We start from the raw sequence: 13,481 nt of genomic DNA, 5'->3' as shown, positions 1-13,481 counted from the left end.
ATGGCGAGCGGAGCTGACAGGTCGCCCTTGCTGCTGCTGCTAGCCTCCGAAACCTGTTGCTCCCTATGGCTGCTCAACGAGGGCCTTGATTCCCAGCAGACAGCGGTAAGTGGGTGGTGGACGGACCGAGGGAGGATGGTGGCGCGGTGGGCATCGTCGGTTTGCGGGGAGGGGCTCGTTGCTTCTTTTTGTTTTTGACTGAAGGATGTCTCTGTAAAATTAGAGGGACTATTTTGTAAATTTAAAAAATCCCTCATCTTAGAGCATGGTTAATGGTATAGCCAACTGCTGGCTATAAGCAATCTTATAGCCCACTTTATAGCTAGCTTGTACAATAGTTAGCTATAAAAGAGTACTATTTTTATTATATATGGCCCACATTTCATTCTCACAAAACACCTAGGAGCACGTGCTAGAGCTGGCCCTTCACGAAGAGCCCGCTTTCCTTCTCTCTCCTCTTCTCTCTCATACAACTCAGCAAAAGTATAGTATTTTAATCCTTACAGCCTGCTGACTGTACCTTATTATACTTGCTCTTACAATGTTTAACTTGAACCGTTACGCCACGTCATCATTTACAGGACCCATGTGTGATAATCATCATTAAAACGGTCTAAGTCGTTAACTAGTCTTTTTTTCAGAAAAATAGCGCGGGAATTAATGTTTTTAGGTACAATTCTATAGAAGTGTGGTTCGTGCAATCCTAACCTTCAACACCGATGTTTTCTGCGATTAACTCTAGAAAAGGAGAGCAACATCCGCACACGCCACATCGTCGATCTTCCTCCGCACCCCCATACCGTCGAAGGAATGCGGACTCCGAAAGCACCGCCGGCCTGGAAACCCATCGACACAAACACTTTCTGAGCAGCAAGGCGCCAGCACCACGCAGGAATCATCGACCTCACCGCTAGTAGAGCCAGCCAACGGGCCATATCGAGTTTGACACCTTAGGACGCCGTTGTGAACGCCACATCCTCTAGCACCCCGCGGACCGGGCCAGGCAGTCGCCGCATCGTGCGAAGTCGTCGAATACAAACCAACCTCCAGCATGGGCCAAGGCCGCCGCGTCTCCGCCGGACGTCCACATGAGAACCGCTACAACCACGCCCGAAACAGCGGCGGAGGGACGCCCCGCCGTCGCCATCCTCCTCCCGCTCAGGCTTTGCCCGACGATGAACTGGCGGTGGGAGGGAGAGGATGCCGACGACCTAACCCTGGATGGGTATGGGAGAGTCATGAGAATAGATCCCTTGTAGCACCCGTGTGACAAATATATACTCCCTCTGTCTCAAAATAACTGTCTGAACTTTATACTAGCTCTAGTACAAAATTGTACTAAGCTTAAGACACTTATTTTGGGACGGAGGGAGTATGTTTTGTGGTGACAGTAATCACGGATGAAGTAACTATTTCATCTGGTTAATATAATCCGCCGTGAGGGAGGGATAGCTTCAGATAGCTTGAGGCCACGAGTGATCCAAATTCATGAGTGGTTAGCATGCGGCTTTGACCGGTATTCATGGGAACTTGCGATTCCGGCATGTCACCTTCTAAAACATGTCAATCTGTAAAAAGAAACATTTTTTGAATGGAAAAGTAGCGCTCCTGCCGTTTTTTTTAATTATTAACTGGCCATGTTGATCGACAAGCATGGGGTCACATGATCACCTAATCTACAGGGATCTCAGGGAAGGTTCAGAGCATCATTCTGCACGCCAGATCAGGGAGAACATGCCATCCCATGCCAGCCATGCTGCTGTTCCCGCACCTTTGATGAACGACCTGCCCCTGTCATTCTACATTTCTACCAGGCCCGTCAGTGGCCACGTGACTGACTGCGCACCATGCAACATGGTTATCAACAGTTGACCAGGATGGCGATCGACAAGGTTTACCGATAACAATGCAGATTGTACGACGATTAGTCATCGGAGGAGAAATGCATGCAGGGTTCTTCAGATGCTATACGTACACCCACCCAAATCTGAATCTGATGCGGCGATGCGATGCCCACACCATTTATTTCGGTTCATCAATGCGGCGCCAAATTAACTGTTTGTTTATTTGTACAGCAATACAGGAAGAACAATCAGGAAAGGTTAACATGAGTGAGTGAGTGAATGGGTATTCCTCTCTTTGGAAATTTTTGCCAACCTGTAACATTTCCTTTCAGAGAAAGTGCCTGTCTCCCTAGCAACCAGCTCATAACCACGGAAAATAACCTGCTGCGTACCTGACTGACGTCCAGCAACACGAGCTTAGCCACAATCGTTAGCAACCAATAATGATCTGTAATGTCGCAGTTGCCGGCATTAATACATTTCATTTGATGCGATAGCACCTAGACAATGACAGTGAGCAGAAGGAGGCTATAATATTCTGAACATCTTTTGTTCGTCAGAAAGACGCAGAACGACTTGGTTCGACGGTGAAGGAAGATTTTGATTTCTTCACACCAGAGATTAATTACAATCTTTTCCGTGTTCTTATTTCTTTTACGCACACTGACTAAACAATCATCATTGGAATGTACAGACTTGGAGAATCCGTTGATTGAGATTGGCACAAGATCGATAATGATCGCCGTCATGTCATGTCCGGGGGAACACGCCGAGCATCTTGCCCCGGCCGAGGCACTCGGAGAGCTTCTTGGCGCCGTCTACCTCGGCTGCCAGGAGCGCCTGCACGAACCCGCACGCGCCGGCGGCCACCATCTGCTTCCGGCACCGCCGGGACCGCGACACTGCCAGCAGCACCGCCACGGGGAACCGCTTGTCGCCGCCCCGCACGGCCGGGTCCAGCAGCCGGACCACGTTCACGATGCCCATCTCCTCCTTCCCGAACAGCTTCCTGTAGCTGCCGCTCGCGGCGACCAGCGAGGCCAGCGCCCTCGCGGCCGCGTCCCTCTCGGCCACGGCCTTGGCCTCCAGCATCCACACCAGCCTCGGCATCGCGTCCCCGACCTCCTCCCTCGCCTTGCCGCCGACGTTGCACAGCTCCGCCAGCGCCATGGCGGCCTCCGTGCGTGTGCTGGTGTTGTCGCTGCCCAGCGCGGCCACAACGTGGCTGATGAAGCTGGCGGACATGGCTATCTCCGCGATCAGACGGAAGGAGGCCATGTTGCGGAGCAGCCCGAACGCCGGCGCGAGGCCTGGCTCGTCCCCGCGGCACGAGTCCAGGAAGTCCTTGACGCATGCGAGGGCGCCTGCTTGGAACGCCTCGACCTTGAGGCTCTGCCCCTCGTCGCCGTCGCTGGCCGTTAGGTTCCGGAGGCAGCCCAGCGCGTGCTCCTGCGCCCGCGGGGTGCCGAGCGAGACGAGCTGCACCAGCAAGGGGATCGCGCCCTCGTCACGGAACGCGGGGAGCAGGTCCGGGAACGCGGCCATGTTCCGGAGCACGCCCGCGGCCGCGGCCTGCGAGGCCGGGGTGCCGGCTGCACAGGCCACGAGGAGCGCGGCCACGCCGCCACGAGCCGAGACGCTCGCCGACGCGTCACGCGACGAGGCGGTGAGTGGCTCCAGCGCGACGCACGCCTGCTCGGCGCTGGCGCCGCCGGACTCCAGCGCTCGGCAGAGGTGGGGCACGACGGTGCCCGACTCCTGCTCCAGGAATCGGCACGCGGCTTCGGAGGACACGAAGGCAGCCAGCACGGACACGGCCTTGTCGCGGGTAGCCGGGAGGATGTCGCCGGAGTCAAGCATCGCGGCGACCGCGGACACAGCAGCGGCAGAGCACGACGCCGGCTCGGACGACCGGACAGACTCGGCGAGCGAGTCGAGCGCCGCGGCGCGGGAGACGAAGGAGCCAAGCCGGAGGCGGGGGAGCAGGCCGTCGGACTCGAGCCCATCACCTTCGGCCGGGGAGGCGAGCAGGCGCGCGTCGGCTGCGAGCTGGGAGAGCGAGGCCGCAGAGGAGGAGAGGAGCGAGACGGTGTGGAGGTGGCCGAGGGGAGGGCCGCCGCAGACGGACATGAGAGCCGAGAGAGTGGACACGAGGGGGCCGAGGAGCGTCGCGGAGGGCGGGAAGGCGGGGTGGGAGAGGGACGCGGAGAGCGACGAGAGGGAGGCGGAGATGGAAGGCCAGTGGCGGCGGAAGGCCGGAGAGGAAGCTGCCGCGGCGGGGAGCTCGGCAAGAAGGCGGAGGCACTCCGGGATCATGTCGCCGGCGGTGGACTCTGGTGGTGGTTGCATGGTTTGGTACTCCATGGGAGACAAAATGGGAAGAGGAGCAAAGCCAAGCAGCTGCAACTGATGCTGTTCTCACTGATGAGGAATCAGGGAAGGCTGCCCGGCCGTCGCCGTCACGCTACAACTGCCCGAGAAGATGGCCGTCCTCAACGACCTAAAATTGGTTGGGTAAACACCATGGAGATGCAAGCACAAGTGAGACAAATGGTGATCTAAAACAAACAAGTGAGAGAAGAAGTGATTAACCTATGAATTAAGGTCAAAAGGTTGAGATTTCCAAAGGGATTGGTCATGGAAGTAGCTATGACATGGGGACACTAGTAATTTACTGATTCCAACTTGTGAACTTCATGCAAGTGGGACGGTTTGTAAGACATTGTTAATCAGTTAATCAGACACGCATATGATCCAGACAAAATTCTATCTCAGTGAAAGCTCATTGCTTTGTGCTAAGACCCTCTTTCATGGATGCTTGCATGTAAGTTGTTCACTAGACACAAATGCTTTAATTTTTCATGACTCGAATTTGTAGGAATTTCTTCCAATAGAGTATTTTTATAGATTTTCAAATTGTTATGTACAAAGGGAAAAACAAGGAGCTCAGGTCACTAAATTCCCCAAAAAGAACTATAACCTACAGCTGTAGCCCACTCAACGCTAAAGAAAAGAGGAAATTACACATTTCAAGAGCGAATATCTAAAAAAAAAAATGAAACTCCATGGGCACTAGCACCCATGGTTTATTGATATAGAAGAAGCATCCCTAATGAGAAATTCGTCCCCGACGTGGATCAAACCCTGGTTGCTGAAGACGCCACTGCGCTCCCTTGCCACTAGGCTACAACCTAGTTCTCAAGAGCGAATATCTAAGCGCTCTACAAATATGAACCGTCCATTCAAGAAATCTAATGATGGCTAGCCATATGTACTGCTTCAATTTGCCAGTGAGATCATGAGCAGTATATCTCGCACCGCTTCCATCTCGTCCTCCAGTATACAAGACTTGAGAGTATTTTGGGACGTAAAACTTTCAGCTCGCCGACGTGAGTGTCGACCTGGCCTCCACCACCTTCTTCGTCCTGCAGCAAGGCGCTCGAGAGGACTCCTCGCCCAACACCTCTGCTCCCCTGGGAGCACGTAACGTCGGCGGTCACTCGGGACTGCTCTCTCCTCGTCGTCGCGTGCCAATGCCATGCGCTCGAGGCCGGAGCTGTGCACCCGTCTACTCCCGGGACCTTCCCTAAAGTAGCACACATCGCCTCACCCCAGCTTGGGCACGTCGCCGACTACAGCCCCGTCGTCTTGCCCTCCGACGACTGGATTGCCGCCTCCTCCCTTGGCGTGGACGGCTGAGCCGGTAAGGTTCAAGACCTTTGAACTGACTTATGTGCCTTTCGGACATCCGATGGCCCAAGGTGCACATTGTTCATCCTCGACGGCGGCTCGCCATGCCGGGTAGACGAGACCACGACGGTTGGTTGCCCCAGTCGGCCCTCTAGGATTCTGGCCGCTCCAGGTACGAGTATCATCTTAGTTTACGGTCGCCATTATACGCCGGCGACGTCGTTAATCTTCTGGCCGTCACGGTACACACACAACACAAACCCTTCATTGGCGGCGTTCATCATCGTGCTTCTATTTGTTGGCGAGCTCAAATTATCTTTCTCCGCCATGTGGACCGGGCACTCGACGTCATGGTGCGCGTCTTCCACGACCGGCCATGAGGCGTCAGCGTGCGGCTCTCCCGTGGCTGAGCACCCTGACGTCGTGCTGGACTGCTCGTTGAGTCCTACTTCATAGCGATGGCAGCTACGTGGCTACGGTGGCCGATGGGGCGGCCGCATGAGTGGCGTGTGCTGGAGCCTGGACCCGGAGCGCTAAAGAGTGGCAGCGACTGGCTATGGACGGGCGATGGCAGAAAGAAGGCGGTCAACAGATCGATCTAGTGACCACGTGTAGAAAATAAAACCTCTCGTCCCTATTTTTTTAAACACAAAATGTCTTTTCTACCCTAAAAAAATCAATGGTCAGATTTTAATATACCGTTCCTTTTTGATCAGCGGTAGAGGGTACCGTAAAAATAGTCAAACAAATAGCCGAGTTGAGTATACAGTGGATCGAAATGGATTGGGCAGCATGACTATAACGCCTAAGATGCAATTTTATCTTTATTTTGGCTCGAGAGCCTCGACAAGGATATAAACGCATCTCGTCGTTTTGCAAGAATGCGTATCATTACAAGTACATGTACATAAGAGATGAGTATATAAAATTGGCTTACACTTGCCACAAGTCACAACATGAATACATCAATACAACAATACATCCAATCATCAAGTAGAAGAGCATGATCCAACTACGGACAAAAACAAACGATAAAAAAACGACATCCATCCTTGTTATCCCACGCAGCCGGCCTGGAATCCATCCTAGATCGATGATAAAGAAGAAGAAAATCCAAATAGAACAATCATCGAGCTCACCTTAAAGTATCATTTTACCTTTACCTGCAACGTTGTTGTACTAAATCCGTGAGCCACAGGGACTCAACAATCTCATTTGCAAAGGTATCAAGACTAGCAAAGTTTAATGGGTGAGGTATGATTAAGTGATGAGGCTAAAGCAAGGACTAAGCATTTATTTGAGTGACTAACTTACGAGTACAAGAATAAAAAGGGGTGATCTATGCTTAACTCACGTGAACCAATAATGATCTCGAAGTGATCCTGAACACTTACTTATGCCAGACATAACCCCACCGTGTCCTCTTACAGATGCAGAACTCACGAGAAGAGATAGTCACGGTGTGACAGCCCGAGACCGACGTTCCAGAAGGTTCCCCCTTTATTTCCGTTTCCGTCGTGTGATTAGTTTTATTTGTTGCATCGTCATTTAGTTTGCATCGTCGCATCATGCATGGTATCATGTCAACTGAGTTTTGTTGGTGTTACTTGTTGCTCCGTGTTGTTGGGTGTTAGTGCTTTGTGAGTATGACGTCGTTTGTTGGCGTGATGAGAATACGTGCGTGAGAGCCACCGCTAAACCCCGTTGCACCGCGGACCTAAAACCCTTCTCTCTTCTCTCTCTCTTTTATTTCGTGGTTGTTTAAAAGATTTCAATTTTAAGCCCCTCTTAGATGTTCGTCTTCTTTTAAGAAAATCCTTTTATTATATGGGGGGGCAACCCTTGGATTTTTTCTTTAATTTTCTCCTTTGGTTTTATTTTAAAACCGTCGCATTCACTTTTCTCTTTTAAAGCACTTTTATTTTGTCTTGGTTTTAATTTTAATTCATCAAAGGTTTTGTTTTATTTCTTTTAACAATGCCCAGTCTATTTCTTATAGATGGGGTATGTTTTTAAAGAGTCAATAGACATTTTTTTGTAATTTTGTTAAAAACCTTTTGTTTTCTTTTGTTTGAGTTTTCTTGTTTTTTTAAAAAAAAAAGTCTAAGAAAAATAGCAAAAAGAGAGAGGGAGTTCCCAGGCCCAAGGGAGCCAACCGGCCAGGCCCAGCAGGCCACCTACCGGTCCCTGCTGACCTAGCGCCCCCGGGCCGATGCCCTTCCCCCTCGCACCGTCGTTCTCGCGGAGCTGCCGAGCCCCTCTGCCCGATCCCCTGATCCCCTCGCTACGCCGTCTCCTCCCTCCTCTGCCCGATTCCTCCTCCCTCTCCTTCCTTGCTCGCCGCGCCTCCAACTCCCATGCCTGGAGCCAGCCTGCCGGAGGTCCCCCTCGCCGCCGGAGTTCCTCGCCGTGCCCGCCTGCACCAGCTTCCGCGCCGCCCCGCGCGACAGCAGTTCCCCGACCTCTGCATCTCTCCCGTCGTCGCCGCGCCTGCCGTCGTCTCCTCCCCAGGCGGTGGTTCGTCGCCCTGCCCTCGCCTCCAGGCCCTCTGCCGCTCGCCTCCCTGCCGCCGCCAGCAGCTCGTCGTTCGCCGCGCCGCCTCGCTGCTCCACCCCGCGACTCCCGTCGCCCGTGCCAGGCCCCTCGACCCGAGCTGCGCCACCCCGACCTCCTCCACCGGTGCGCGCCCCTGCTGCCATCACCATGCCGCTGGCCTTTGCCGTTGCCTGCTAGCCGAGGCTAGGTTGCGTCGCTGATGTTGTTGCTGCCGTCTTGTTGCTGCCCTGCTGCGCTGTGATGTTGCTGCCGCTAGTTGTTGCTTGGGGTTGCTACGTTGCTGCCTTGCTGTAGCTTGCCTGCTGTAGCTTGCCTGCTGTTTGCTGTTGCTATGTCGTGTTGCTTGATGTAGCTTGCCTGCTAGTTGTTGTTGCTTGTGCTTGCCGCTATCGCTTGCTGACGCTGTAGTTTGCTGCTAGTGATGCTTGATGCTTGCTGATGCCGCCGCTGTCATTGCTTGCTGCTAAGTGTTGGAAATATGCCCTAGAGGCAATAATAAATTAGTTATTATTATATTTCTTAGTTCATGATAATCGCTTATTATCCATGCTATAATTGTATTGATTGGAAACACAATACTTGTGTGGATACATAGACAAAACACTGTCCCTAGTAAGCCTCTAGTTGACTAGCTCGTTGATCAAAGATGGTCAAGGTTTCCTGGCCATAGGCAAGTGTTGTCACTTGATAACGGGATCACATCATTAGGAGAATCATGTGATGGACTAGACCCAAACTAATAGACGTAGCATGTTGATCGTGTCATTTTGTTGCTACTGTTTTCTGGGTGTCAAGTATTTGTTCCTATGACCATGAGATCATATAACTCACGGACACCGGAGGAATGCTTTATGTGTATCAAACGTTGCAACGTAACTGGGTGACTATAAAGATGCTCTACAGGTATCTCCGAAGGTGTTCGTTGAGTTAGTATGGATCGAGACTGGGATTTGTCACTCCGTGTGAACGGAGAGGTATCTCGGGGCCCACTCGGTAATACAACATCACACACAAACCTTGCAAGCAAAGTGACTTAATGTAAGTTGCGGGATCTTGTATTATGGAACGAGTAAAGAGACTTGCCGGTAAACGAGATTGAAATAGGTATACGGATACTGACGATCGAATCTCGGGCAAGTAACATACCGAAGGACAAAGGGAATGACATACGGGATTATATGAATCCTTGGCATTGAGGTTCAAACGATAAGATCTTCGTAGAATATGTAGGATCCAATATGGGCATCCAGGTCCCGCTATTGGATATTGACCGAGGAGTCTCTCGGGTCATGTCTACATAGTTCTCGAACCCGCAGGGTCTGCACACTTAAGGTTCGACGTTGTTTTATGCGTATTTGAGTTATATGGTTGGTTACCGAATGTTGTTCGGAGTCCCGGATGATATCACGGACGTCATGAGGGTTTCCGGAATAGTCCGGAAACGAAGATTGATATATAGGATGACCTTATTTGATTACCGGAAGGTTTTCGGAGTTACCGGGAATGACGAATGGGTTCCGGGAGTTCACCGGGGGGGGGGCAACCCACCCCGGGGAAGCCCATAGTCCTTGAGGGTGGCACACCAGCCCTTAGTGGGCTTGTGGGACAGCCCAAAAGGGCTCTATGCGCCAAGAAGAGAAAATCAAGAGAAAAGAAAAAAAAAAGGGAGGAGGTGGGAAGAAAGGGGGACTCCCTCCCACCAAACCAAGTCCAACTCGGTTTGGGGGGGGGAGTCCTCCCCCCTTGGACTCGGCCGACCCCCTAGGCAAGGTCCCCTCCCTCCCACCTATATATACGGAGGTTTTAGGGCTGATTTGAGACGACTTTCCTACGGCAGCCCGACCACATACCTCCACGGTTTTTCCTCTAGATCGCGTTTCTGCGGAGCTCGGGCGGAGCCTGCTGAGACAAGGTCATCACCAACCTCCGGAGCGCCGTCACGCTGTCGGAGAACTCTTCTACCTATCCGTCTCTCTTGCTGGATCAAGAAGGCCGAGATCATCGTCGAGCTGTACGTGTGCTGAACGCGGAGGTGTCGTCCGTTCGGTACTAGATCGTGGGACTGATCGCGGGATTGTTCGCGGGGCGGATCGAGGGACGTGAGGACGTTCCACTACATCAACCGCGTTCACTAATGCTTCTGCTGTACGATCTACAAGGGTACGTAGATCACTCATCCCCTCTCGTAGATGGACATCACCATGATAGGTCTTCGTGCGCGTAGGAAAATTTTTGTTTCCCATGTGACGTTACCCAACACTAAGTTGCTTGCTTGTAGCCACCAAAAGTCTGCTTAGTTACTACTTGCTGTTGCATTGCCTTGCCCTATTGCCTTTTGGGAACGTCGCTGAAGACCGCGTGCACCGTCCTCGCCACCGTGGATCTGACAAGTTCGCCGAGTACCTCGACGACCCCAAACATCTACAGAACCGTGTTCGACTACCGTCGACGAGACCCGAGTACCACTACTTCCACGATGACCACGACTTCCACGACGACCGCCACGTACCGATCCGCTCCGATGTGCACGCTTCGAAGGTATAACGTTGAGACGTTGTCGTGACCGTGTGTAGTGTTGTATGAGTTGTATCGTGTGTTTGCGCCGTATGTTTGCCTGTTGCACGTTGTTTCCTTTTCATCGTGCCCTCGACACATGGGAACCCGGTAACCGGGATCACCCCATTCTTTATTTAGCGTTCCCGCACACGCTTCATATACGTTGGCACGATATCCCGACAAGTTATCGGGATAGGAACGTTGCCGTGGCATTGTTTCCGTTTTGCCGCCATGGTTCCCTCTCGCTCGCCGTGGCGACACATGTTTCTTTCTCTTCTTGCCGTGGTGTTATAAACTCGCATGCATGACGCATTCATGGCATATACATCTTGTGCAGCGTGTTCTTGTGACGTAGCTCGTTCTATGCTCCGCGTGTTAACCGTCTAGGATGCCATGTAGGACCGTCGCTTCACCCTTGCCATGTTAACCACAATTTTATATTGCCGTGTAAATAACCGGGAGTGAACTAAATAATTAATCATGGAGTTTCGTCGATATGTAACTCGTTGCATATCGAGATTCACTTAATGTGTAGTGTTTGCATGAGGTGATTTGCCATGCCATCCCTTGCATTTTGAACTGTTCACGCATCATAGTAGGTTGTGCATCATGTTGTGCATCGTGTGGTGAATATTTGTGTTGATGTTTGTTTCCGGTTTGCTCCGTTTCGATAGAGTTCCGCAAGCGTGTCGGAATGTGAGGACCCGTTCGACTACGTTGTTTCGTCGACTTCTCGGAGTTATTCTTCTTCCAAGCGGAATCTCAGGCAAGATGACCATTTCCCCAGATATCATTACTATCATTGCCATGCTAGTTATTTTGATGCTATCGATTATGTCTCGTTGCCTACCACATGTTAAATATCAGCCTCTCAACAATGCCATGTTAACCTTCAACCTGTTCGACCTAGCAAACCACTGACTGGCTACGTTACTGCTTGCTTAACCTTGTAGTTAGCGTTGCTAGTTGCAGGTGCAGATGCTTCCATGTGATAACACGGGTTCCTTGTTATATCACCATATTAAATGCTATTTAATTTAATGCACCTATTGTTGGGGAACGTAGCATAAATTCAAAATTTTCCTACGCATATTCAGATCTTCCTATGGAGAGACCAGCAACGAGAGAGGGGTAAGAGCATCTTCATACCTTTGAAGATCGCTAAGCGGAAGCGTTGCTAGAACGCGGTTGATGGAGTCGTACTCGCAGCGATTCCGATCTAGTGCCGAACTACGACACCTCCGCGTTCAACACACGTGCAGCCCGGTGACGTCTCCCGCACCTTGATCCAGCAAGGAGGAGGGAGAGGTTGGGGAAGAACTCCAGCAACACGACGGCATGGTGTCGATGGAGAGGCGAGGTCTCCCGGCAGGGCTTCGCCAAGCACCGGTAGAGAGGAGGAGGAAGAAGAGCAGGGTTGCGCCGAGGGAGAGGGAAAAGTCTAATCTCCAATGGCCAAAAGTGCCCACTATATATAGGGGAAGGGGAGAGGGGGTGCCACCCCTAGGGTTCCCAACCTAGGGGGTGCGGCAGCCCTCCCAGATGGGTGGTGCGGCGGCCAGAAGGGGGAGGAGGGGTGGCGCACCAACTGGTGGGCCTTAGGCCCACCTGGCTTAGGGTTTGCCCCCCCCCTTTTCTCTCCCTTGCGCAATGGGCTGAGTGGGGAGGCGCACCAGCCCACCTAGGGGCTGGTTCCCACCCCCACTTGGCCCACCTTATCTCCCGGGGTCGTTGCCCCCTTCGGTGGTCACCCGGGGCCACCTCCGGTGGTCCCGGTGGTCCCGGTACGTTACCGGTGATGCCCGAAACACTTCCGGTATCTGAAACCATCCGTCCTATATATCAATCTTTACCTCCGGACCATTCCGGAGCTCCTCGTGACGTCCGAATCTCATCTGGGAGTCCGAACAACTTTCGGTAACCTCGTATAACAATTCCCTATAACCCTAGCGTCATCGAACCTTAAGTGTGTAGACCCTACGGGTTCGGGAGACAGGCAGACATGACCGAGACACCTCTCTGGCCAATAACCATCAGCGGGGTCTGGATACCCATGGTGGCTCCCACTTGCTCCACGATGATCTCATCGGATGAACCACGATGTCAAGGATTCAATCAATCCCGTATACGATTCCCTTTGTCTGTCGGTATAAAACTTGCCCGAGATTCGATCGTCGGTATACCTATACCTTGTTCAATCTCGTTACAGGTAAGTCTCTTTACTCGTTCCGTAGCACGTCATCGTGTGACTAACTCCTTAGTCACATTGAGCTCATGATGATGTTCTACCGAGTGGGCCCAGAGATACCTCTCCGTCACACAGAGTGACAAATCCAGATCTTGATTCGTACCAACCCAACAGACACTTTCGGAGGTACCCGTAGTGCACCTTTATAGTCACCCAGTTACGTTGTGACGTTTGATACACCCAAAGAACTCCTACGGTATCCGGGAGTTGCACAATCTCACGGTCGAAGGAAAAGATACTTGACATTAGAAAAGCTTTAGCATACGAACAATACGATCTAGTGCTAGGCTTAGGATTGGGTCTTGTCCATCACATCATTCTCCCAATGATGTGATCCCGTTATCAATGACATCCAATGTCCATGATCAGGAAACCATGATCATCTATTGACTAACGAGCTAGCCAACTAGAGGCTTGCTAGGGACACATTGTGATCTATTTATCCACACATGTATTACTGTTTCCTGTTAATACAATTATAGCATGAACAATAGACGATTATCATGAACAAGGAAATATGATAATAACCATTTTATTATTGCCTCTAGGGCATATTTCCAACAGTCTCCCACTTGCACTAGAGTCAA

The 13,481-nt window shown here is 51.8% G+C and overlaps 1 protein-coding gene across 1 annotated transcript; it reads right to left on the bottom strand.

Moving 5' to 3' along the window:
- Positions 1-2,424: 2,424 nt before the first annotated feature.
- On the bottom strand, positions 2,425-4,622 carry LOC123399215 (U-box domain-containing protein 11-like). Its single transcript, XM_045093643.1, has one exon. The coding sequence runs from the start codon at positions 4,206-4,208 to the stop codon at positions 2,595-2,597; it is 1,614 nt and encodes a 537-aa protein (XP_044949578.1). The 5' UTR covers positions 4,209-4,622; the 3' UTR covers positions 2,425-2,594.
- Between the last annotated feature and the right edge of the window lie 8,859 nt (positions 4,623-13,481).

The sequence above is a fragment of the Hordeum vulgare genome, chromosome 5H, assembly GCF_904849725.1.
Source record: "Hordeum vulgare subsp. vulgare chromosome 5H, MorexV3_pseudomolecules_assembly, whole genome shotgun sequence".
NCBI lineage: Eukaryota > Viridiplantae > Streptophyta > Magnoliopsida > Poales > Poaceae > Hordeum > Hordeum vulgare.
This window is presented reverse-complemented; position numbering and strand designations above follow the sequence as displayed.